The 26,643-nt window shown below is 39.2% G+C and overlaps 2 protein-coding genes across 2 annotated transcripts in view; both read right to left on the bottom strand.

Moving 5' to 3' along the window:
- Window positions 1-26,643, bottom strand: part of LOC443442 (CD1) — an 85,328-nt gene that overhangs the window by 11,802 nt on the left and 46,883 nt on the right.
- On the bottom strand, window positions 5,505-8,255 carry LOC105614484 (T-cell surface glycoprotein CD1b-2-like). Its single transcript, XM_027965298.3, has 5 exons — window positions 8,195-8,255; window positions 7,680-7,946; window positions 6,732-7,010; window positions 6,235-6,513; window positions 5,505-5,772 (listed from the first exon to the last, which is right to left on the bottom strand). The coding sequence occupies exons 1-5, from the start codon at window positions 8,253-8,255 to the stop codon at window positions 5,675-5,677; spliced, it is 984 nt and encodes a 327-aa protein (XP_027821099.2). The 3' UTR covers window positions 5,505-5,674.

Here is a 26,643-nt window from a genome sequence, read left to right as displayed (position 1 = left end):
AACACTTATCCTACTCAAATTCTTCCAGAAAATTGCAGACGAAGGTAAACTTCCAAATTCATTCTATGAGGCCACCATCACCCTAATACCAAAACCTGACAAAGATGCCACAAAAAAAGAAAACTACAGGCCAATATTACTGATGAACGTAGATGCAAAGATCCTTAACAAAATTCTAGCAATCAGAATCCAACAACATATTCAAAAGATCATACACAATAACCAAGTGGGCATTATTACAGGGATGCAAGGATTCTTCAATATCTGCAATTCAATCAATGTAATTCACCACATTAACAAATTGAAAAATAAAAGCCATATGATTATCTCAATAGATGCAGAGAAAGCCTTTGACAAAATTCAACATCCTTTTATGATAACAACTCTGCAGAAAGTAGGAATAGAAGGAACATACCTCAACATAATAAAAGCTATATATGACAAACCCTCAGCAAACATTATCATCAATGGTGAAAATTGAAAGCACTTCATGAACAAGACAAGGGTGCCCATTTTCACCGCTGCTATTCAACATAGTTCTGGAAGTTTTGGCCACAGCAATCAGAGCAGAAAAAGAAATAAAAGGAATCCAAATTGGAAAATAAGTAAAACTCTCACTGCAGAGGACATGATCCTCCACATAGAAAACCCTAAAGACTCCACCAGAAAATTACTAGAGCTAATCAATGAATATAGTAAAGTTGAGGATATAAAGTCAACACACAGAAATCCCGTGAATTCCTATACACTAATAATGAGAAAGTAGAAAAAGAAATTAAGGAAACAATTCCATTCACCATTGCAACGGAAAGAATAAAATACTTAGGAATATATATACCTTAAGAAACTAAAGACCTATATATAGAAAACTATAAAACACTGATGAAAGAAATCAAAGAGGACACTAATAGATGGAGAAATACACCATGTTCATGGATCGGAAGAATCAATATAGTGAAAATGAGTATACTACCCAAAGCAATCTACAAATTCAATGCAATCCATATCAAGCTTCCAGTGGTATTTTTCATAGAGCTAGAATAAATAATTTCACAATTTGTATGGAAATGCAAAAAAACCTCCAATAGCCAAAGCAATCTTGAGAAAGAAGAATGGAATTTGAGGAATCAACCTGCCTGACTTCAGGCTCTACTACAAAGCCACAGTCATCAAGACAGTATGGTACTGGCACAAAGACAGAAATCAGGATCAATGGAACAAAATAGAAAGCCCAGAGATAAATCCACACACCTATGGACACCTTATCTTTGACAAAGGTGGCAAGAATATACAATGGATTAAAGACAATCTTTTTTAACAAGTGGTGCTGGGAAATTGGTCAACCACTTGCAAAAGAATGAAACTAGCACACTTTCTAATACCATTCACAAAAATAAACTCAAAATGGATTAAAGATCTAAACGTAAGACTAGAAACTATAAAACTCCTAGAGGAAAACATAGGCAAAAGACTCTCCAACATAAATCACAGCCGGATCCTCTATGATCTACCTCCCAGAATACTGGAAATAGAAGCAAAAATAAACAAATGGGATCTAATTAAAATTAAAAGCTTCTGCACAACAAAGGAAACTATAAGTAAGGTGAAAAGACCGCCTTCTGAATGGGAGAAAACAATAGCAAATGAAGCAACTGACAAACAACTAATCTCAAAAATATGCAAGCAACTTATGCAGCTCAAGTCCGGAAAAATAAATGACCCAATCAAAAAATGGGCCAAAGAACTAAATAGGCATTTCTCCAAAGAAGACATACAGATGGCTAACAAACACATGAAAAGATGCTCGACATCACTCGTTATCAGAGAAACGCAAATCAAGACCACAATGAGGTACCATTTCATACCAGTCAGAATGGCTGTGATCCAAAAGTCTACACGCAATAAATGCTGGAGAGGGTGTGGAGAAAAGGGAACCTTCTTACACTGTTGGTGGGAATGCAAACTAGTACAGGCACTATGGCAAACAGTGTGGAGATTCCTTAAAAATTTGCAAATAGAACTGCCTTATGACCCAGCAATCCCCCTGCTGGGCATACACACCGAGGAAACCAGAATTGAAAGAGACATGTGTACCCCTATGTTCATCGCAGCACTGTATATAATAGCCAGGACATGGAAGCAACCTAGATGTCCATCAGCAGATGAATGGATAAGAAAGCCGTGGTACATATACACAATGGAGTATTACTCAGCCATTAAAAAGAATACGTTTGAATCAGCTCTAATGAGGTGGATGAAACTGGAACCGATTATACAGATTGAAGTAAGCCTGAGGGAAAAACAACAATACAGTATACTGACACATATATATGGAATTTAGAAAGATGGTAATGATAACTCTGTATGCGACACAGCAAAAGAGACACAGAAGTATAAACAGACTTTTGGACTCTGTGGGAGAGGGAGAGGGTGGGATGATTTGGGAGAATGGCATTGAAACGTGTATACTATCATGTAAGAAATGAATCTCCAGTCTAGGTTCGATACAGGATACAGGATGCTTGGGGCTGGTATACTGGGATGACCCAGAGATATGATATGGGGAGGGTGGTTGGATGGGGGTTCAGGATTGGGAACTCATGTGCTCCTGTGGCGGATTCATGTCGATGTGTGGCAAAACCAATACAGTATTGTAAAGTAAAAAATAAATAAATTTAAAAATAAAATAATAATAATAACCTCAATATTCAGAAAACTAAGGTCATCGTAGCTGGTCCCATTACTTGACAGCAAATAGATTGGAAAAATGGAAACAGTGACAGATTTCATTTTCTTGGGCTCCAAAATCACTGTGGAAGATGACTGCAGGCACAGAATTGAAATACTTGCCCTTGGAAGAAAAGCAATGAGAAACCTAGACAGCATATTGAAAAGAAGAGACATCACCTTGACAACAAAGGGCTGTGTTGTCTAAGTCATGGTTTTTCAAGTAGTCATATACAGATGTGAGATTTGGACCATGAAGAAAGCTGAGTACCTAAGAATTGATGCTTTCAAACTGTGATGTTAAAAAGACTCTTGAGAGTCCCTTGGACAGCAAAGAGATCAAACCAGTGTATCTTAAAGGAAACCAACCTTGAATATTCATTGGAAGGATGGATGCTGAAGCTGAAGCTGAAGCTCTTATACTTCGCCCACTTGATGTGAAGAGTCGACTCATTGGAAAAGACCCTGATGCTGGGAAAGACAGAGAGCAAGAGGAGAAAGGGGCAACACAGGATGAGATGATTGGATAGCATCACTGATTAAATGGACATGAGTTTGAGCAAATTCCAGATTTGTGATGAACAGAGAAGCCTGGTGTGCTGCAGTCCATGAGGTCACAAATGTCAGACAGGACTGAGAGACTGAACAACAACGACAATGTACGGATGTAAGAGTTGGACTGTTCAGAAGGTTGAGTGACAAAGAATTGATGTTTTCTGACTGTATGGCTGAATAGGACTCTTGAGAGTTCCTTGGACTGCAAGGAGATCAAACCAGTCAGTCTTAAAGGAAGTCAACTCTGAATATTCATTAGATAGACTGATGATGAAGCTGAAGCTCCAGCACTTTGGCCACCTGATGGAAGGAGCTGATGAATTGGAAAAGACTCTGATGCTGGGAAAGATGGAAGGCAAAAGGAGAAGGGAGTGGCAGAGAATGAGATAATTAGATAGCTTCACTGATTCAATGGACATGAATTTGAGCAATCTGCAGGAGACCATGAAGGACACTGAAGCCTGGCATGCTGCAGTCCATGGAGTCACAAAGATTCAACACAACTTAGCTATTAAACAACAACATCAAATCCTAGCCATTGTTTCTCTTGAGATTCAAACTGTCCCAATTATGATATGGGAGTTTTTTCAACCCAGGCACTTATGAATCCTTTTATCATACATTTATCATTGAGCTTCCCTTTACCTTCTGATACAGCAAAGGTGTTCCAGACTCTTGTAGAAAATTCCTGCTCCAAACTAGAAATCAGCCATTTCTCCAAGGTACTTTAGTTCCTTGTAGTAGGAAAATATTATGTGAAAGCCTCAATCTGAGTTCTAAGCCTTCATTTTAGGGTTTTTTAAGTGGCCAGGACCCTTTTTTAAGTCTTAATATTATGATTTTTTATTTATACTTGCAATTTGAGTTTAAAACTACAGAGTTTTACTCACTCACATCAACTTTTCCACATAGAAAAATTCTAGTTTCCATACAATTATGTACTCACTTAAACCCACTATATGCTGCATTCCATGCTATCCACCTGTTTCACTACACACCATATCTCACCAGCCTATACAGAAAAGGTAGCTTTAGAATAACAATAAAAACACTACACACAAAAACATGATTTGGGCCAGAAATCCACCAAGAACAAGTTCTTCTCTCAAGGAAGTTATAAGTAGAAAGAAAAGAAAAACAATGAGAACCATAGTGTTCTGGGTATGAGTAAAGTGGATCTATGCAAGATACCAGTCAAGGGACGGTTACTTCCACTGTAGCACTAAGGAAGGCTTTCTGGAGAAACAAGCTGCTCAGCTAACCATTATAGGCAGAAAATCATCCAGGCCACGATGGAGACATTTTGTTAAAGATGCTCAGCAGCTCTGCAAATACAATTATCTCAGCATAATTACAGTTAGTTCAATTTGAAAAATGATATTTCAGCAGAAGCAAAAAAAATAGTTTTCAGTAAGAAGTCAAAGGCATGTCACCATGAAGTTGTGTACATCATTTCATTTATTCCAAGGTATGTTCTTTCTCACACATCACATCTTTGAAATCTGAGTGGATCCTGCTAGTGACATTGTCCCATAACAATTTTCATTCATGTTTCTGCTAGTGTATAAATTATGATTTATCTTACAACCTACAGGAACAATGATTTGATCAAATGTGATGATCATTTGAAAAAATATGATGCGATTGATTCCTAGGCTGACAACTTGAGTTTCTGGGTTCCTGGATACTTATTCCAAATGGAAAAGGAGACATTCAGGGCTCATGAGATATTCTGATATGACCTGTTAAGAACACAAGCAAAAAATTGCTCTTCATAAGTGATATTTGTACACTATGTTCATAGCAGCATTATTCACAACAGGCAAAAAGTGACTGTTGAAATAACCCAAGTGTCTGTTGAGAGATAAACAGGTAAACAAAACAATCTTTAACAGGAAAGAAATTCTAATACAGATCACCACATGAATGAATTATGAGGACATAATGCTAACTGTAATAACCATTCACAAAAAGGCAAATGATTCCACTTCTAGAGGTACCTAGAGAATAGAGATTCATGGAGACAGAAAGTAGAATGGTGGTTGCCAGGGTCTGAGGGAGCATGGATTGGGGAAAGTGGTGTAATGGGCATAGACTTCTAGTTTTTCAAGGTGAAAAGAGTTCTAGAAAAAAAAGAAAAGAGTTCTAGAGATTGGCTGCATAAATGTGAATGTACTTAAGACTACTAAACTATATGTGTAAAAATGGCTAATGCAGTAAATTTTCCATGATGTAATTTACTGCAATTTATAAAAAATAAATTCATCTACAGATGGAAGTTGGGGAAAGTTTCTAGTGGAAATATTGAGGCTAAAAAGGCATAATATTAATAGATAAAACAGAGGGAAAAAATAAAACGATGGACAGAAAAGAAAGATTAAAAAATGAAAACTCACCAGCGTCTCCAAAACCATAATGCAAGGTATATACAAAGGATCAAGGAGGGCACTATTATTGCCACAAGTATCAAGCCAATGTATGCGAGGTGTCCTGGCAATTGGGAGAAGACAAAGGGATATCACTTCAAACCCATTCTCTAGTTCTCCAGGCCTTCTTGCCCACCCGAGTGTCAACACCCACTTTTGTGCTTACCTGCTTTTCATGATTGGACATCTCTGATTCCCTTTCTCATATTCCCAGGTGTCATATTCTCAAGCCACCCACAGTCTGTTCTTCTTGCCCAATCCCACCCAGTTTATAGCCCTTCATTCTTACCTATTGCCTGCCTTAGTTCAGCTATTTTCATTCCTCTGGCACTGGAGTCCCAGAAATAAATCTCAAACTCTCTCTCTCTTTGTCTCTTCCTTCCTACCTCTTCCTCCATCACTCTTTCTTCCCCCTCTCCTTCCCTCCCTCCATAGTTCATCCATCAAGTCTCTCCGCTTCCTCAGGACTGCCCTTTCTTGAATACCAACTACTCCCATCCCCAGTTGGGCTCCAGTTCCTTTTCACCCCAGTACAGGATGATGTCCTCTTCTCCTAGACTGCTGTGCCTCACTTGGCAACTCAGGCCAGCCACCTCCCCAGGTGCCACATCCAGGGTTACTCGGAGATACCAAGTCCAGTCAGCATTGGACATGATGTCTCCTTGCTGAGTGCCAGGCTGCTCCTGCTCGCCCCTCATCCACATCACCCACACAGGTTTTGGGTAGAATCCTGAGACATGGCACACCAGCAGTAGGCAGCCAGGCCCAGGAGTGGGGCCACTGGACAGCCAGGCCTCAGGCTGCGCTGCGGTAGGAAGGAGCAGTAAGAATGTCAGATTATGACTCTAATCCAGAGCATGGGGTTTCGGAAACACAAATTTGGATAGTTGCCTCTTTCACTGCTACGGGAATCTGATCACTTATTGATTAAACATCTCTCAACTTAGGTTTTCTCCACTTTTGAATTTAAAGAAGGTGGTGGGAGGTAAAATAGAAAAGTTTTGGGGAGAGAACAAGACTAACCTTGCTTCTGCAGTTCTGCTTTCCCTGCATCGAGGACACCCAGGAGATATCGAGGACAGGTTTCTGAGAGGAGCCTCTCAATGATATTGGAGGTGCCTTGATACTGAGTCATGAGTGCACAAAACTTCTGCCCCCTGCTGCCACTGTCTGGTGCAGGTACACAGGAATCATTCTGGATCCTCACAAAATCCAATCCTCCTAAAGCTCCTCTCAAAGAGCTTCCTATGGCCTCCCCAGAATGCAGCTCACAGCCTGCTATGACCTGGATCACAAAGGGGTCTGTGTAAAGGAAAACTGAGACAAGTTACTAAAATGCAAACAATGAAGGAAAGGATGAGGAGAAGACATAGGCCTTTCGATTTTAGTGACAAGAAAGGTCTGAGATGTGAGATTATAACTCAAAAACCAATTGCAGTATTTAGGATTTTTCAGGAAGAAGAGCATTGGTTAGAGGTATGCCTGTCGTAAATGGTGGGGATGGGCTCTTTTAAGGATGTACAGTGGGCAAGAGGAGAGAAGAGGAGCAATGTGTGATGGAGTCAGGAGGGCAGCATTCCAGGGTGAAGGGGAAGGTTACACTGAGAGAGATTAGGCAGCAGATGCTGAGGATATGAAGTGGAGGATGGGGAAGTCATACTTTAGTTCATTCAGGCACACAGTAGGAAAAGGAGTTTTTCCTAGGTTTTGAGACTGGCAAGTGACATACATGCAAAACAGGAAGCAGCTACAAAGCAGGAACATCATCTGTTACACAAAAGTGCAAGAAACGGGACGAATCTGGGATCCTGGGTGGAGGTAAGGAGTCAAGGTTGGAGACTACTCTGGAGAGCTGTATGTATGCAGTTGAGTAAAGAGGGAAGGAGTAGACCATGATCAGACGAAACAGTAGCCTGACAAAGGGAGAGAAAACTCATTGAGAGTCTCTCCAGATCAGAGGACTGTACTCACATTCCAACTGGAACTCACTGACATGGTCCTGCACAACCCGAGTGGATCCAATGAAGTAGACTCGGAATGGGTCCTGTAGCTCAGTCATCTCCTCATCACTAAAGTTCCCCTTGGACCAGGACTTCAGGAAAATGGTAACGCCCAAGTCAGAGTCCCAGCCTTGAATTTGCAAATCATCCAACCAGCCTGAGCCTTGGTTTTGAGCCCAGGAGCTGTTGGCAAAGGTCCAAATAGGGATGATATGGTAGGAGGTTGGCCACTGGAACACTGTGTTGGTGGAAGGTTGAAAAGAATGAGGAAAAATGTAGAATCAGGATGGAATGTAAAAGCACCCAGAGTCGGAAAAATATAGAGCCTGAAATAGTTCTCTCCCCAAGGCTTCTGGCTCCATCCCCAGCCTCCAGGATAGGGGAGAGGGCTGGAGACAGCAGAGCCCAGACCCTTAGTAGTAGCTGCGTCATGCTTTTATCCAGAACCCCTGCACCTGTGCTGGGAGCAGCCAGAGTTACTCTTACTGTCCTTATTGTCACCACCTGGGAGGATAACCACTAGCAATAGAAGAGGTAGAAGAAGCATTTCACTGGAAAGTAGAACTTATGACGCTCAGAGCTGGTATTTAATCCCTTATTTCAGCAAACCTTTTTTTCAGTACTCTAAAGTAACTTCCTCTCTCCCCAAGTTGAAAAATCTCTGACCCAAATTGCACATCTCAGAAAAACTGTACCTTCCACAGCTCTAGACTCCCACTCTGCCTCTCATTTCCGTTCCATGAACTCAGTCTCTTTTATATTTACTACCTTGGAAAAGCATTCCAAGGTAGCAAATGATGATGAAAGGTTATTTCACCTTCTGAATTCTTATTCAACATCTTCAAAATAAGAGGATAATATTAAACAATTTCTCAGCTTCCAGTCTTTTTAATCTAGAATACCTTTGGCTTCTCTACCTATCTTGTTCTCTCTCCCCATTGCCTTCTCACCGCTGGCACTTTGTCATTACCTCTTCCCAGCATCTCAATGGCCCTTCTTTCTTATCTCATTCTTCTTACCTGGCTTTTTAATTCCACGTTAAATTTTTTGAGTGTGCATGTGTGTTAAAAATCATTGTCTTTTTTACGTTTGATTCTGGGACCCAAATCCCAGAGTTAAATATAATAAATAGTTTATAATCTGAGCAAAATTCTCTTACATCACAGGAATTTTTGAGGTTGAAAATTACATTGGCCAGTGGTATGTGACCTTCTTTTCAGTAGCTCTTCTCCTCTACTACTTTCAGTAACCAATGTTCATGAGACAAATATTCAGGAATTATGCCCCAACTTTAGGCCAAGTCAAAATAACTTTTTGCAGTAGGCTCATTAACAGTAGAACTTCCTTCTCCTTTTGTAGTGTTTTATAATCTCCATCTATATTTTAGTCTTTCCTATTACCAAATAAAGCATTGCTATGTCAGCAAGTAACTTGACATTTTTTCACCAAAAGCTCAGAGATGTTTGTCCTAAGATGTCATATTCTATGTCCTCTTTATATACATTTGGCAAGTTTTAACAATACATTTAGAATTCACTGGAGAAATATTTGGACTGCAATCAGTATGTTGGCTCTCAAGATAATTCTTGTTTTTCTCCACTCAGGAAAAATATTCCAAATTTGTGGATCTATATCATCTACATTTTGAGTGTAAGGAGAGGTTTTCACTAAGTCATCTTATTTACATAGGCAAGAAGATACAAAATGAGTAATAATACATTCTTTTTTCCTGGAAATAAAATAGACTTTATCCAAGATTTTCATTACCTAATTATAAAATCAAGAATAAAAAATTCCAAAGTAAGGAAGTTTGAACAATATTCCCAGAATCCAGTACATTGTATAATCTCATTCACTTTTTGTATAACAACCACAGACAACAGCATTCACACATTAACTGCCTGTACATCATGACATTACACCATTGTTTGTTCTTTGTAAGCTTTGAGTTGGACACTCAACATTCAGTTTATACAACAAACTATAGATTCATTGGCAAGAGCAAATTTTATGTGTGGGCATAACCAGTAGGTAATTCTCTTATACAACAAATATAGCACTGACAGTGAGGTAGCAATAACACAGAGGTAGTGCAGGTAGTCTTGGAGAGAATACCAAATGGATCAGTGTGAGTGGCCAAAGTACCTTGCTGTACAGTCCCAGAGAGACCTGCTCTGATAATGCAGACACACCATAGAAAGAGAGATTCTGAGAACCCCAGCCCCCATTTCAGGAAAAGTGAATCTGTGCTCTTGTACTGTTGCCATCACCATTAGTATCTCCTACTTGCCTAAAACTTGGTTAAAGTTATTGACAGACTCACTGGGACATGAAGATGATGGCCAGGAATAAGGGCCCTCAGAACTTGATTTTTTTTTCCACACTAAACAATATACACTCAAATAACAGGTTGGTGTTGGTATAAAAATAGCGTTGAACTCATGTCAGGAGCAAGCAAGTGTCCTGAACACACCTCAAGAACAACTTACCTAGATCTGGTACTTCTGTAGGGGATGTGTGAAGATATCATGTCTTCTAAGTTAGAATATTTCTTAAAAAGATTCATTTTAAATAACTATCTCATTACCCTGAGGTAACCAAAGGCAGAATGAGTACTTGATCTTTCCATATATTTACCAATTTTCGAGAAAATGAATTGCTTATATGGCTTCCTAGGAGAACAATGGATAAGTTTTTGCATTATTGAACACTCATGAATTTCAGCATATTACAAATATTTGAATCTATCCTGGCCATTGTTTCTCTTGAGGTTCAAACTCCCAGCTGTGACATGGGAACATTTTAAAGCCAGTCACTTATGAATCCTTTCAACATGCCTTTATCATTGAGCTTCCCTTTACCTTCTGGTATAGCAAAGTTGTTCCAGACTCCTGTAGAAACTTCCTACCCCAAACTAGAAATTAGCCATTTCTCCAAGATGCTTCTGTGGGAAATGCTTTCAATGGGAAAATAATATGTGAAAACCATAATCTGAGTCCTAAGCATTGGTTTGGGGGATTTTCATGTGACTAGGATCCTTTTTCTAAAGTTTAAATATTATGATATTTTACTTTATACTTGCAATAAATATATTTTACATTTTTATGTATACTTCAAGTTTAAAACTACAGAGTTTTATTTATCCATCTCATATCAACTACTCTTCTCCACGAAGAAAATCCTGGTTCCCAGGGAATCAACACAAATGTACTCACCTAATTTCACTATACACTATACTCTATACTATCTACCTGTCCCACTGTACACTCTATCTCACTAGCCTACATACACATGATAGCCTTAGAACAACAAATAGAAACCCTACCACCAAAAATATGATGTGGGATAATTTAAGATTTGTTTTCTTACCTTACAATGTATCCCCTGGGGAAAAATAAATTTTTATGCTTTAAATCACCCTGACTTCTGGTGTGTTACAAACTTGATAAGCAGTTATGCTCCTTGTTGCATTTTGCTTTAATTTTTAGGAATAGAAACTCCTGTTTGTTCTATCTATCATGTTATTAAATGTCTATGTTGACCAGGACATCCTGAATGTCAGAGTTAGGAGCTCAGCAAGTCCTTTCTCCAAATAGTGATAATAATAGTTGGACAAAATTTTCAAAATAACCAACTTTAGATTTCTAGAAAATCACCAAAGATACAGAACAAAAGCTATTCAAAGAACTACCTGAACCTCAGCAAGAAAAATGGAAGGGGCAACTTGACATGGGGTTGTTTCCATGTTTTCCTTGACTTCTGGATACAGATATTTGGCAACCTCTTTGACCTCCATACTCCACCAAGAAACAAACACAATTTAAGCCCCACCCAAATCACTCACAAGCACCAGATCTCATCTTTATTGAATCTTCTTGTCATTAGCAAGCACTTGGTTTGCGATTTTAGGAAACTATAGCTGATATAATGCTACATGTTAACCATATTTTTTACCTAGCAACCTATTCTTAAAATGCCTCTGTTTTTCTCTCTTGTAATTGACTCAAGGCCATGTTACTGAGTTCTGAGCAATGAAATGCAGTGTGCTGGAGATGTAGCTTCCTCCAGGCCTGACCATGTAGGCAATGGTGCTAATCATCTTGCCATGCAGTGCCATCCTGGAGGTCACCTGTTAGGGAATGTTTAACAGGAGGATTCCTACATGCTGTTTCTCATAAATCATCTGTTTCTTATCAGTGGAATGGCAAGCTGCTCCCAGGACTGAGGTCATTATATGAGACAGGCTTGAATCTCCTTCAGTAAACATTCTCTTTACAACAAAACTGCTTCATCTCGATCTTCTTTCTTGAGATATGGATTGTCTCCTGACCTTGTGACCAATATTAATCCCTTGTTCCCTTGGTAACGGTTGCTGTATGTTTGGTTTTCTGATCTTTATCATTGTCGAAAGAAATTTCTTGTACAACAGCCTATATATACTCACAGAAAGATCATCAAAGCACCTTTGCTCCATCAGAGCTAGGGTCCCCGTGTCTTTCCTTCTTTCTTTTTCTCCCTCTCTCTCTCTCTCTGGCTAATTCTTTGGAGTGTAGAAACCATGATGCTCACTCTCCTGCCTGAACTTCCAAGATCCCCTCGAGAGAGTGCCCTGTGCCTTTGTGAGCGATGCAGGCCCTGTGTCAAGGTCTTTATTGGTTTTCTGCATAAACCAGGGAATATCAGCCTCTTTCTCTCTTTCACTTTCTTATTGTCAACTCTGGACCATCAGGTTCTGATCCACTAAAGGACCCCAACAGTCACCTCTTACAGATGGCAGATACAGGAAAAAAGGGCTGTCTGGCCTACATGAGGTTGCTGCATGAGAAATATATTTTGTTGTCTTTAGCCGCTAGTATTCTCAGATTTATTTATAACTGCAGCACAACTAGCTTTACTGGTTAATATTGTTACCAAACCAAACTTGGGTCTACTTGTCCAACTCGCAGTAAAATCAAACTACTGACATTGAGTGATGGTGAAGGAAAATACAGCATTTATCGCAAGGTACCCAGCATGGGACCAAGCAAGGAAATGGGCAACTCATGCTCGAAAGACCTGAACTCACTGACGGCTTTCAAGGAAAGAATTTTTAAAGACTGAATGAAGGAGAAGGTCTCCAGGTGCATGATCAGCTTGTGCACACCCTTCTGATGGGTTGATGATGAGGTAACTGGGTGGTATTTCAGCAGTGAAAATCATCAACCTCTGGTTCTAAATAGTCTGCAATTTACCTGTTGGTGGTCAGCCTGCAGTTAACTTCTTTCACCTGACAAGTGTTGTAGCACCTGCAAAATAACACACGGATATGGTTTGGAATATTATCTATGTCCCTTGAGGAGGAATTAAAGGTTGTTGACTTCGTTTTGTAGCTAAACTATAATATTGTCATGCTTGACTATTTTCCTTTGTTTCTGCATTTCCTCACTTCTATTAAATTTGCCCTTGGGAATTCAGGGAATGCCTTGGAGGGGAATGCTTTTCTACAGACAAAAAGCAGAGAACACTGGGTTTGTTCCCAGAAAGGCCTTGCAGGGTCCTGCTCTGTTGCCATATTATAGAACCCAGTAACTAGTATTCTTCCATTCTCCTGAATTCAGAACCAAATGAGATACAGATAGAGAGGATAAGATGTGTGGATGAAATTGTCAATTTAATTTCTGATAAACTTCCTAGAGAGTTTTCCTTAAGTGTGTAATCCAAGTAATCTTGCTGGCACTGAAAATTGAAGTGGCCTTACTCACTCTTATAAACTGTTTTTGTTCAAGCCCCAAATCCATATGTGGAAGCCCTAACTTCCTGTGTGGCTATATTTAAAAAGGAAGCCTCTAAGAAAGCATTGATATGAGGTTAAATAATGTCTTGAGTGTGGGAACTTTTAAGAAGAGACACCAGAGAACTCTCACCTTCTCTCTCTCCCTCTCTCTCTTTCCCTTTCTCTCTCTTTCTCCTATTCCCCACCCCCCATTCACACATGCACAGAGGAAAGGACACATGAGGACATATCAAAAAGGTAGCTGTCTATAAGCAAGCCAAAAGGAGAACCTTCACCAGACTTCTCAAGAATTGTGAAAAAAATTTCTGTGGTTTTATGTAACCCAGGTTGTGTGTTTTGCTATGCAGCCTAGACAGACTGATACACTCATCTAGTTCAGGCAATTCTGGAAAATCTACAAGCCTGAGGGTCTGTTTCTGATCAAGTCAGGGGATGGAGGAGAGACCAGAGCTGACACTTCTGAGAGCAGCTTGGCTCCAGAGACAAAGAGCAGGAAGAAGCTGTTGAGATATATCACAAACCCAGTTTCTCTCCTGGAGTCACCAATGAACTAATTCACTCTATTGTCATGGGAAAGAATAGGAATAAGAAAAAAGAAAATATTTAGGGGAAATAAGATGGTATCAGCTCTACCCCCGACATGACAATGCCCATCCACTCATTCAAACAGAAACCTAGACACCTGCATTTTTTGAAAATGTATCTCTCCTTTACTCCTCACAGTCACCATGGCATTTGTCTCCATAATCTATAAAATATGCCTCTTCCTCTCTAACCTCACTATCATTTATCTCTGCTTTCATCACATGTGACCCAGGTCAAGGCCACAACTCCTTATCTAGACAATGCAACCCAAACCCTCTCTCCATCTTTTCAGCACTATGGTCATCATCGCTACAAAAAAAAAAAAAAAGCAAACTTCATCATGTCAAGTTCATGCTATTAATAGCTCATTTAATTTCATAAAAATAATCCAAACTCCTATGTATGTTAGTTTTGTACTCAAAGGTTCATATATTAATGTATCATTACCCAACAAAAAGGGTTGAGGAGGTGAAAAGAGTGAGATGTGCAAGAAGGAAAACCGACAGATTATTTATATCAGAGAATGTTTATGAACATGTATCCAAGAGTCTGAAATCTGTATGAAGTGCAACAGGGAAAGAAGGAGGTGGTTATATAAGCTCTCTAGACATACATGATCCCCACAGAATAATCTAATATGGATGGGACATCCTGATTAAAGTCCAACCTGGGACTTCCCTGGAGGTCCAGTGGTTGAGAATCCACCTTGCAATGCAGAAGACATGGGTTCGATTGCGGTCAGGGAACTAAGATCCCACATCCTGCAGAGAGACTAAGTCCACACACCGCAACTAGAGAGTGCATGCACAGCAACAAAATATCCCACATGCTGCAGTGAAGACCCACATGCCACAAGGAAGAACCGAGGTAGCCACATAAGTAACTAAATATTAAAAGAATGCATCCTGCCTGAGGGTCCTTGCCCATCATGGTGGATCCGAGTGCTCTTCCTCTGTCACCAGCCTTCCCAGGCTCCCTCTTCTCACTCCACTGGTGCCTAGCCACTAGTGTCCTCACGCTCACCTTTGCCTGGGCTCTTACCTGGCCCTCCACCAAGCTCACATCAGTGGGTTGTTTAACCGCTAGAGATCACTGTCCTCAGCACTCCACTGCTGTGTGCCCACCCCACAGTGTCACACTCTATGCCATCATCCCCTCTGTGCCAGCAGAAACCTCACCCTCTGACCACTTCCCTGCTCAAGAAACCACACTGCCTCCCATAACACATGCCTTTTACTGGTCTTTCATTTCCCCATCAGCACTTCTTCAAGTGATTCTCTCCCCTTCCTGGCTCCCAGCAGCAGTCTCTGCTTCTGTTCTGGGTCCTCCTGCCTCTCACATCTACAGCAGTGGGAAGGGTACCACCCTGAGATCCAGGATAAACTTCTTACTAGAATACATGGATTATTGCCCAGGGTCTCAATTTTTCCCACTGTAAAATGACTGCACCAAAAGAATTTTACATTCTCCAATTCTGCTTCAACTCTAACACTTTTTGACTTGGTTTGTGTTTACATTTACTTCTATTTACATAATCTTTTCTTTCTCTACCTCCTGAACCTCTTTTCTATGGTTCTATGATATTCTCTATTTACCTTTAAGCTGAGTCCCCTGGGTCTCTTCTCTCTTTTATCACCACTCTTCCCTATCCATTCATTCTAAGTGCTGCCCACCACCTTGGCTAAATTTTGAAACCTAAAGCATTGCCTTATCACTGGACCTTAAGTTTTCTTTGTGTAAATATATTAAAAACAGGAAAAATGCTTTTTTTGTAAAATAAAATCAAAAAGAACACTAATAGATGGAGAAATACACCATGTTCTTGGATCAGAAGAAACAATATAGTGAAAATCAGTATACTACCCAAAACAATCTATAGATTCAACGCAATCCATAACAAGCTACCAGTGGTATTTTTCATAGAGCTAGAATAAATAATTTCACAATTTGCATGGAAATACAAAAAAACTCGAAGAGCCAAAGCAATCTTTAGAAAGAAGTATGGATCTGGAGGAATCAACCTGCCTGACTTCAGGCTCTATTACAAAGCCACAGTCATCAAGATACTATGGTACTGACACAAAGACAGAAATCTAGATCAATGGAACAAAATAGAAAGCCCAGAGATAAATCCATGCACCTATGGACACCTTGTCTTTGACAAAGGAGGCAAGAATATACAATGGATTAAAGACAACCTTTTTAACAACTGGTGCTGGGAAAACTGGTCAACCACTTGTAAAAGAATGAAACTAGAAAACTTTCTAACACCACGCACAAAAATAAACTCAAAATGGATTAAAGATCTAAACGTAAGAATGGAACCTATAAAACTCCCAGAGGAGAACATAGGCAAAACACTATCCAACATACATCACAGAAGGATCCTCTGTGACCCACCGCCCAGAAATTTAGAAATAAAAGCAAAAATAAACAAAATAATTAAACTTAAAAGCTTCTGCACAACAAAGGAAACTATAAGTAAGGTGAAAAGACAGCTTTCTGAATGGGAGAAAATAATAGCAAATGAAGCAACTGACAAACATCTCAAAAATATACAAGCAACTCCCACAGCTTATTTCCAGAAAAATAAACGACCCAATCAAAAAATGGGCCAAAGAACTAAATAGGCATTTCTCCAAAGAAGACAAATGGATGGCTAACAAACGCATGAAAAGATGCTCAACATCACTCATTATCAGAGAAATGCAAATCAAAACCACAATGACGTACCATTTCACTCTAGTCAGAATGCCTGTGATCCAAAAGTCTACAAGCAATAAATGCTGGAGAGGCTGTGGAGAAAAGGGAACCCTCTTACACTGTTGGTGGGAATACAAACTAGTACAGCCACTTGGAGAACAGTGTGGAGATTCCTTAAAAAACTGGAAATAGAATTGTTTTATGACCCAGCAATCCCACGGCTGGGCATACACACCAAGGAAAACAGAATTGAAAGAGACACGTGTACCCCAATGTTCATTGCAGCACTGTTTATAATAGCCAGGACATGGAAGTAACCTCAGTTCAATTCAGTTCTGTCTCTCAGTCGTGTCCGACTCTTTGCAACCCCATGAATCGCAGCATGCTATGCCTTCCTGCCCATCACCAACTCCCGAAGTTCACTCAGCCTCACGTCCATCGAGTCAGTGATGCCATCCAGCCATCTCATCCTCTGTCGTCCCCTTCTTCTTCTGCCCCCAATCCCTCCCAGCATCAGAGTCTTTTCCAATGAGTCAACTTTTCACATGAGGTGGCCAAAGTACTGGAGTTTCAGCTGTAGCATCATTCCTTCAAAGAAAGCCCAGGCCTGATCTCCTTCAGAATGGACTGGTTGGATCTCCTTGCAGTCCTAGGGACTCTCAAGAGTCTTCTCCAACATCACACTTCAAAAGCATCAATTCTTCAGCGCTCAGCCTTCTTCACAGTCCAACTCTCACATCCATACAAGACTACTGGAGAAGCCATACCCTTGACTAGACGGACCTTAGTCGGCAAAGTAATGTCTCTGCTTTTGAATATGCTATCTAGGTTGGTCATAACTTTTCTTCTAAGGAGTAAGCATCTTTTAATTTCATGGCGGCAGTCACATCTGCAGTGATTTTGGAGCCATAGATGTCCACCAGCAGATGAATGGATAAGAAAGCTGTGGTACATATACACAATGGAGTATTACTCAGCCATTAAAAAGAATTCATTTGAATCAGTTCTAATCAGGTGGATGAAACTGGAGCCTATTATACAGAGGGAAGTAAGCCAGAAAGAAATACACCAATACAGTATACTGACGCATATATATGGAATTTAGAAAGATGGTAACGATAACCCTGTATGTGAGATAAGAAAAGAGACACAGATGTATAGAACAGACTTTTGGAATCTGTGGGAGAGGGAGAGGTCGGGATGATTTGGGAGAATGGCACTGAAACATGTATAGTATCATATATGAAACGAATCACCAGTCCAGGTTCGATGCATGATACTGGATGCTTGGGGCTAGTGCACTGTGAGGACCCAAAGGGATGGTACAGAGAGGGAGGAAGGAGAGGGGTTCAGGATGGGGAACACATGTATACCTGTGGCGGATTCATGTTGATGTATGGCAAAACCAATACAATATTGTAAAGTAATTAACCTCCAATTAAAATTTAAAAAATAAATAAATGAATAAAAGCCAAGAAATGAACAAGAAAAAACTACCACAAGACAGAGGTATATTAAGTAAGCTATAGTTTTATAAATTATTAATACAAGCATATGCTGACCTCAGAAGATGAACAAAATCTTTAAGAAGGAACTCAAATAAGACAATGAAAATAAGAATGGGAAATGGAAGCTGACACTTCGGCTTCCCAGGGCATTGTCATGAATTGGTTTCCAAGACTTATGTCTATAGTAGCCACATTGGTGAGGAGGCAATATTTTGAGATCACCCACCTCCTGAAATGCAAGTTTTGATGGGACTTTTTGGGGGTTGCCAGGTAGGGCTAGTAGTAAAGAACCCACCTGCCAATGTACAAAACATGAGACTTGTGTTTGATCCCTGGGTTGGGAAGATCCCCTGGAGGAGGGCATGGAAACCCAATCCAGTATTCTTGCCTAGAGAATCCCACGGACAGAGGAACCTCAAGGGCTACAGTCTGTAAGCTCACAAAAAGCTGGACACAACTGAAGTAACTTCGCATGCACGCATGCATGGGACTTTTTACTACACCCTCAGTGAAATTGGATTAGGAAAAAAGAAAACCCACCCATATGAACAGGGAAATAATAACAAAACTTATGCCTGCCTTGTACTCTGCCTAGAAAGTTTTTAAATTATTCTTATGAAAGTTCTTGATCACAGGTTTGCTAACATGAGTTTGGCATTGAAAATATCTATTTAATTTTTAATGCCCAATCTAAGAATTTAACATCTTCCCCACCCGGAGATAAAACCCATGTCTTTATGTCTCCTACATTGGCAGGCAGGTGCTTTACCACTAGTGCACCTGGGAAGCCCATATGCCTCTATACACTTGCCCAAATCCGCAGAATGCACAGGTGACACTAGGGGTAAAGAACCTGCCTGCCAATACGGGAGATGTAAGAGATGTGGGTTCGACCTCTGGGTTGGGAAGATGCCCTGGAGGAGGGCATGGCAACCCACTCCAGTTTTCTTGCCTGGAGAATCCCATGGAAAGAGGTCTGGCAGGCTACAGCTCATGGGTATGCAAAGAGATGGACATGATTGAAGTGACTGAGCATGCACAGAATGCACAAAACCTTTTCTAAACAACCAATTAAAAAGAAAATCTATTCTGATCAACTGATGCTAGGCAACAGAGTGAATTACCTTTCCATGTGCTCTAAGTAAGATGATGATTTTTAAATTTTCTTATTTCTTTGGATGATATATTACTTCTGGTATTTTTTCAGCTTTTTTAAAAAACTGAAGTACAGTTACATAAAACTGTATATAAATCACAGGCATATGATATAGTGGTTCAGAACTTTTATGTGTTATACTCCATTTGTAGTTATTATAAGATATTGGCTATACTCTGTGTAGTACAATATATCCTTGTTTGTCAGCCTTTTAAAATAAAAAGTTATTGTCATTTCTGTTGTGTCTTTTAAATATTAAGTATCATAGCTAATTCTTTTAAAGGTTTCAGATAGTTCACTTGGCAAAAGTAAACACAGAACTGAATTCTAGGGATCCATGACCAACACAATCTTCTTTTTTTCTAATATATGCTGTCCTTGCTTTATGCAATTTCAATATATAAAGGTTTCAGTTACCATGGTTTATTTAAATAATGCCAAATCCCCAACAACATGGCTCAAATTTCAGTTACCACAGTATATTAAATACTAGTAATTGAATAAAGCACAACTTTACTAGTAGCTCTTCATTCTATGAAAGACAGTGGAAATAATCAATGTGCAATCAGTAACCAATGACATCAATGATCAATCACAACACTTCTTTCAAAGCTTGTCAGTGACTATTAATTCCATGCACAGATAGCAAATTGTGTACAGTTGGCGCTTGAATAATGTGATTTGAGCTACATGAGTCCACTTATAAGTGATTTTTTTTTTCAGTTAATACAGTCTACAAACATGATCAGAGGTCAGTTGAATCTGCACATGTAGAAATGTGGTTCTGGGGGACCAACTTTGAAGTTATACATGGATTTTCAACTGCAGAAGGAGTTGGCCCCCTAACTCCAGATTGTTTTGAAGTCAACTATACCTACATTATTTCCTTGTATTCCAATAATAAATCCATGTGACATTTATATGCACAAAAATAGAAATAAGGAATCAGCTAACATAGATGAAAATGAAAATTCTAGAAGTGAGATTTGAATTGAATCTAAATGAAGCTATAGGAGATATAGCAGACGTGGGGAATGTTGATACTGCCACTGGTTTAGAAATTATACATATGAACCGAAAGAAACTTAGTGAAGGCAAACTTATGAACATCAATGAGGAAAATAATTGTGTCAAAAGGATGAAGGTGTCCCAGATTAAGTGATGCCTACAGAAAACTTCACATTTGAAGAACGCTCAATGTATCAAAACGTCAGTGTTACTTGGAAACTGATCCATTCTTAGAAGGAATTATGAAATTTCATCAAGGCCTAGAAAAGATATTCCATATCTATAAGTGATATGATGAGAATAAGGCAAGCATGGCTAAAATCGTTCTAGATAAATATTTACAAGAAAATAAAATATTTAAATTTTGAACATTCGCCATCTAAAAAAAAGGGGGGGAGGGGGAGGATCGCTGTTCGTTTCAAAGGCAAACCATTTAATATCACAGTAATCCAAGTCTATGCCCCAACAAGTAACGCTGAAGAAACTGAAGCTGAACAGTTTTATGAAGACCTACAAGACCTTTAAGACTAACACCCAAAAAAAGATGTCCTTTTCATTATAGGGGACTGGAATGCAAAAGTAGGAAGTCAAGAAACACCTGGAGCAACAGGCAAATTTGGCCTTGGAATGCGGAATGAAACAGGGCAAAGACTAATAGAGTTTTGCCAAGAAAATGCCGTGGTCATAGCAAACACCCTCTTCCAACAACACAAGTGAAGAACCTACACATGGACATCACCAGATGGTCAACACCAAAATCAGATTGATTATATTCTTTACAGCCAAAGATCGAGAAGCTCTATACAGTCAAGAAAAACAAGACCAGGAGCTGACTGTGACTCAGATCATGAACTCCTTATTGCCAAATTCAGACTTAAATTGAAGAAAGTAGGGAAAACTGCTAGACCATTCAAGTATGACCTAAATCAAATCCCTTATGATTTATACAGTGGAAGTGAGAAATATATTTAAGGGACTAGATCTGATAGATAGAGTGCCTGATGAACTATGGAATGAGATTCATGACATTGTATAGGAGACAGGGATCAAGACCATCCCCATGGAAAAGAAATGCAAAAAACAAAATGGCTGTCTGGGGAGACCTTACAAATAGCTGTGAAAAGAAGAGAGGTGAAAAGCAAAGGAGAAAAGGAAAGATATAAGCATCTGAGTGCAGAGTTCCAAAGAATAGCAAGAAGAGATAAGAAAGTCTTTCTCAGAGATCAATGCAAAGAAATAGAGGAAAAGAACAGAATGGGAAAGACTAGAGATCTCTTCAAGAAAATTAGAGATACCAAGGGAACATTTCACGCAAAGATGGGCTCGATAAAGGACAGAAATGGTCTGGACCTAACAGAAGCAGAAGATATTAAGAAGAGGTGGCAAGAATACACAGAAGAACTGTACAAAAAAGATCTTCATGACCCAGATAATCATGATGATGTGCTCACTAATAAAGAGCCAGACATCTTGGAATGTGAAGTCAAGTGGGCCTTAGAAAGCATTACTATGAACAAAGCTAGTGGAGGTGATGAAATTCCAGTTGAGTTGTTTCAAATTCTGAAAGACGATGCTGTGGAAGTGCTGCACTCAATATGCCAGCAAATTTGGAAAACTCAGCAGCGACCACAGGACTGGAAAAGGTCAGTTTTCATTCCAATTCCAAAGAAAGGCAATGCCAAAGAATGCTCAAACTACTGCACAATTGCACTCATCTCACATGCTAGTAAAGTAATGCTCAAAATTCTCTAAGCCAGGCTTCAGCAATACGTGACCCGTGACCTCCCTGATGTTCAAGCTGGTTTTAGAAAAGGCAGGGGAACCAGAGATCAAATTGCTAACATCCACTGGATCATGGAAAAAGCAAGGGAGTTCCAGAAAAACATCTATTTCTGCTTTATTGATTATGCCAAAGCCTTTGACTGTGTGGATCACAATAAACTGTGGAAAATTCTGAAAGAGATGGGAATACCAGACCACCTGACCTGCCTCTTGAGAAGTCTCTATGGAGGTCAGGAAGTAACAGTTAGAACTGGACATGGAACAACAGACTGGTTCCAAATAGGAAAAGGAGTATGTCAAGGTTGTATATTGTCACCCTGCTTTTTTAACTTATATGCAGACTGTATCATGAGAAACGGTGGACTGAAAGAAACACAAGCTGGAATCAAGATTGCCAGGAGAAATATCAATCACCTCAGATATGCAGATGACACCACCCTTACGGCAGAGAGTGAAGAGGAGCTAAAAAGCCTCTCGATGAAAGTAAAAGAGGAGAGTGAAAAAGTTGGCTTAAAGCTCAACATTCAGAAAACGAAGATCATGGCATCCGGTCCCATCACTTCATGGGAAATAGATGCGGAAACAGTAGAAACAGTATCAGACTTTATTTGGGGGGGGGGGGCTCCAAAATCACCACAGATGGTGACTGCAGCCATGAAATTAAAAGACGCTTACTCCTTGGAAGAAAAGTTATGACCAACCTAGATAGCATATTCAAAAGCAGAGACATTACTTTGCTGCCTAAGGTCCATCTAGTCAAGGCTATGGTTTTTCCTGTGGTCATATATGGATGTGAGAGTTGGACTGTGAAGAAGGCTGAGGGCCGAAGAATTGATGCTTTTGAACAGTGGTGTTGGAGAAGACTCTTGAGAGTCCCTTGGACTGCAAGGAGATCCAACCAGTCCATTCTGTAGGAGATCAACCCTGGGATTTCTTTGGAAGGAATGATGCTAAAGCTGAGGCTCCAGTACTTTGGCCACCTCATGCGAAGAGTTGACTCATTGGAAAAGACTGATGCTGGGAGGGATTGAGGGCAGGAGAAGAAGGGGATGACAGAGGATGAGATGGCTGGATGGCATCACAGACTCGATGGATGTGAGTTTGAACGAACTCCGGGAGATGATGATGGACAGGGAGGCCTGGCGTGCTGCGATTCATGAGGTCGCAAAGAGTTCGACAGGACTGAGCGACTGAACTGAACTGAACTATCGTTTTCAGTGCTGATGTTGTTGTTCACTCATTCAGTCACGTCCAAGTCTTTGAAACCCCATGGACTGCAGCATGTCAGGCTTTCCTGTCCTGCACTATATCCCAGAATTTGCTCAGACTCATGCTCATTGAGTTGGTGATGACATCCAACCATCTCATCCTCTGCTGCTTTCTTCTCCTTTTCCCTTCAATCCTTACCAACCTCACGGGTCTTTTCCACCTGAGTTGGCTCTTATCATGTGGCCAAAGTACTGGAGCTTCAGCTTCAGCATCAGTATTTCCAATGAATATTCAGGGTTGATTTCCTTTAGGACTGAATTTTGATCAAATCCTTTAGGATCTGACTTTTAACTTCAAATCAAAAAGGATTTCCTTCTGATCTCCTTGTTGTCCACAAGACTCTCAAGAGTCTTCTCCAGCACCACAGTCTCTTTTCAGTGTTTTCACTATTTTTCTCGGTTTCAGTGTTTCAGTGACAGTGTGCTAAAGTAATACTAGTGTTACTATTTTTTTCAACTTCTCTATACAGTTGACCCTTGAACACCATGGTTTTAAACTATGTGAGTCTGCTTTTACATGAATTCTTTTCAATAAATATGTACTACAGCACTACACACTCCACAGATATTGAACCACAGCTATACAGCTATACACGACCAGCCTCTGCACAGTTTTACACAGATTTCATGACCTCAATCCCCACATTGTTTAAGGACCAACTGTATATTTATAACCAACAATAAGAAAAATTTTAATGCTTTGACAAAAAATTTTAAAGGTGATGGAATGATCCTAAGTTTCCCATTGATAATTTTTGCTTGGTTTCACCTTGCCATGATCATTGTTAGAGTCCCAAACTATCATGCAAAGAAAAAACTGATTTCACATTGTAAAATTTAGACTCAATATTTAAAAATTATAATTTATTAACATTCATAATATCTTCTTTTTTACATTTCATTTTATTTTTTCTTTAAAGAATGCCTTAATCCCCTGAAGTTTGGGAGGAATTAAGTGCATTGGATTAGAATTATAGTATCATTCTCTTTACAGTACAATTTACTGAATATAAGGCCAAACAACTACTAAGTCCATCAATTTAAAGGATATTTTTTATAAGTATACACTTGGCATGTTTTCTAAAAACCCATAATTTTATCAATATTTTCAAAATTTCCAGATAAGTACTGAAGATGACCACAAATTGAATTATTAATCCTATGATGACATTAGCACCTCATCTTATATTTAACAATGACTTTCATTTTATATTTATTTACATTTTCAATGCATTCAAGTGCCTTTTTAGAAACAGAAAAGTGATAGTACCATTCTTGTATGATATTTTAAAAACTATTTAAAAATAAGCTTTTACTATATATTTTGCTATCAAAATTTTAAAATTAATGTGCACAGATCAAAGTATATAGAATACCATCAAAATGTTTTTAAGTATTTTAATATGCTTGTCAATTATATTTTCCACACCGAGTGGTACTATCATATACCTGATGTTTCAAATCATTTTTGTCTGTATTCAGCTTTTGTAGCTATGTATGATTTATATAATTCCTTTCCAATCATCTCATGTACTAAGCTAGCTATTCAACGCACACACAAAAAAGTTTTATGTATTTATAAATACATAAATTTAATAATTATGTTTTACCTGGCTCATAGATGATATCATCAAATCTTAGTGGAAAATATTTAGCATTTCTTACCTTATTTAAAATTGCTTGATTTGCACTTCCCTGGTGCTCCTGTGGTTAAGACTCTGTGCTCCCAATGCAAGGGGCCTGGGTTCAATCCCTGGTCAGAGAACTAGGTCCCACATGCCATAACTAAGACTTGGTAAAGCCAAAGAAATAAATATTTTAAAAATTTAAAAATTGCTTGATCTATAACATCTACCATAATTTCAATGGACAGTTTCATATTTCATCCCCTAAATAATGTGCTACTGTATTATTTGTTGTAAATGTTAGTTTTCTGCATAAATGTTCTATCATACTGACAGTGTTGGCATAATTTACATAATATCTGCCAAATGAAATTCCTCTAGCCTGCCTGAGCGGGTTCATCTGGCCACATGTGATTGTTTACAGCCTCCCAACCATGAGAGGCACGAGATGTTTTAGACTTACTAAAGGCAAATTCTTTTGGGAAGTTAGAAATTATTAGTATAGTGGGTTAGTTAGGAATTATATTGGTGAAGGGTTTTTTCATTTGTCGTGCCAATAATTGCGGCTAATTCCCTGCCCTGGGTGGGACAAGGGTGTCCCAGATCACATCTCTCTGCTGACAAACTAGCTTGTGTGACAGGATTATCCATACTCCTGCCAAGCACATGATTGTTTACTACCTCTCAACCATAAACAGCACAGAGAGTTTTGGAGTATTTTGAGAGTCTTAATTAGCATAGGGCTATTCTCATCGTTGAGTCAATGATTGCCTCCATATCCTTAGGCACCTGGGAATATATTAATCAATGGATTTGGAATATAGAAAAGGAAATATAGTAGTTTTTGATGTTAGCAATACTAGACTTTTTGAGTTAATGAATTTTCTCTTTTGTTATAGATCACTGTACTTTGTTATAAATCACTGTGTCCTTGCTATGCAAAAATGTAACTTTATCACTATCTTAAGACTAAATAGATCTTAAGGGGAACATTGGTGAAGGGTTTATATTTGTTGGGCTGATGTTTGCTGCTAAATCTCCATATTCCCTGCCTTTATAATAAATATAACTAGCATATAGGAAAAATAAGTATTAAACTTTCAGATTGATCATGTTAACCTTGGGTTAAATAAATTCCTTTCTTGATTGTAACTCACTACACCCTCACCCTATAGGAATGCAACTTTATTTGGAGGGTGGTGCCTGGTTTAAGAAAATACACCCTTGGAAAAAATAAGTTTTTTGGTTATCAGAAAGAAAGGGTTGTAAATGTCAGCAGGCCTCATAGCCAGAAGATGATGTAAAACACCTAAGACCTTTTATTTTATGTAAAGTACCTGATTTTGATAAAGGCCAGGACTGCTGACCCCCACGTGACTCTTGTATTCATCCCTATGTGTAACAAAAGGTATATAAGCAAAACTAAAAATAAAAAATTGGAATCAGTTTCTGGAAAGACCAATTCCCCCATGTCGTTTCTTCCTTGCTCTCCATTTTTCTGGCTGAATTACCAAGTTATTCAGCCTC

The sequence above is a fragment of the Ovis aries genome, chromosome 1 (assembly GCF_016772045.2).
Source record: "Ovis aries strain OAR_USU_Benz2616 breed Rambouillet chromosome 1, ARS-UI_Ramb_v3.0, whole genome shotgun sequence".
Taxonomy (NCBI): Eukaryota; Metazoa; Chordata; class Mammalia; order Artiodactyla; family Bovidae; genus Ovis; species Ovis aries.
Note: the sequence above shows the minus strand (reverse complement) of the source record. Positions and strands in the feature narration are given on the sequence as shown.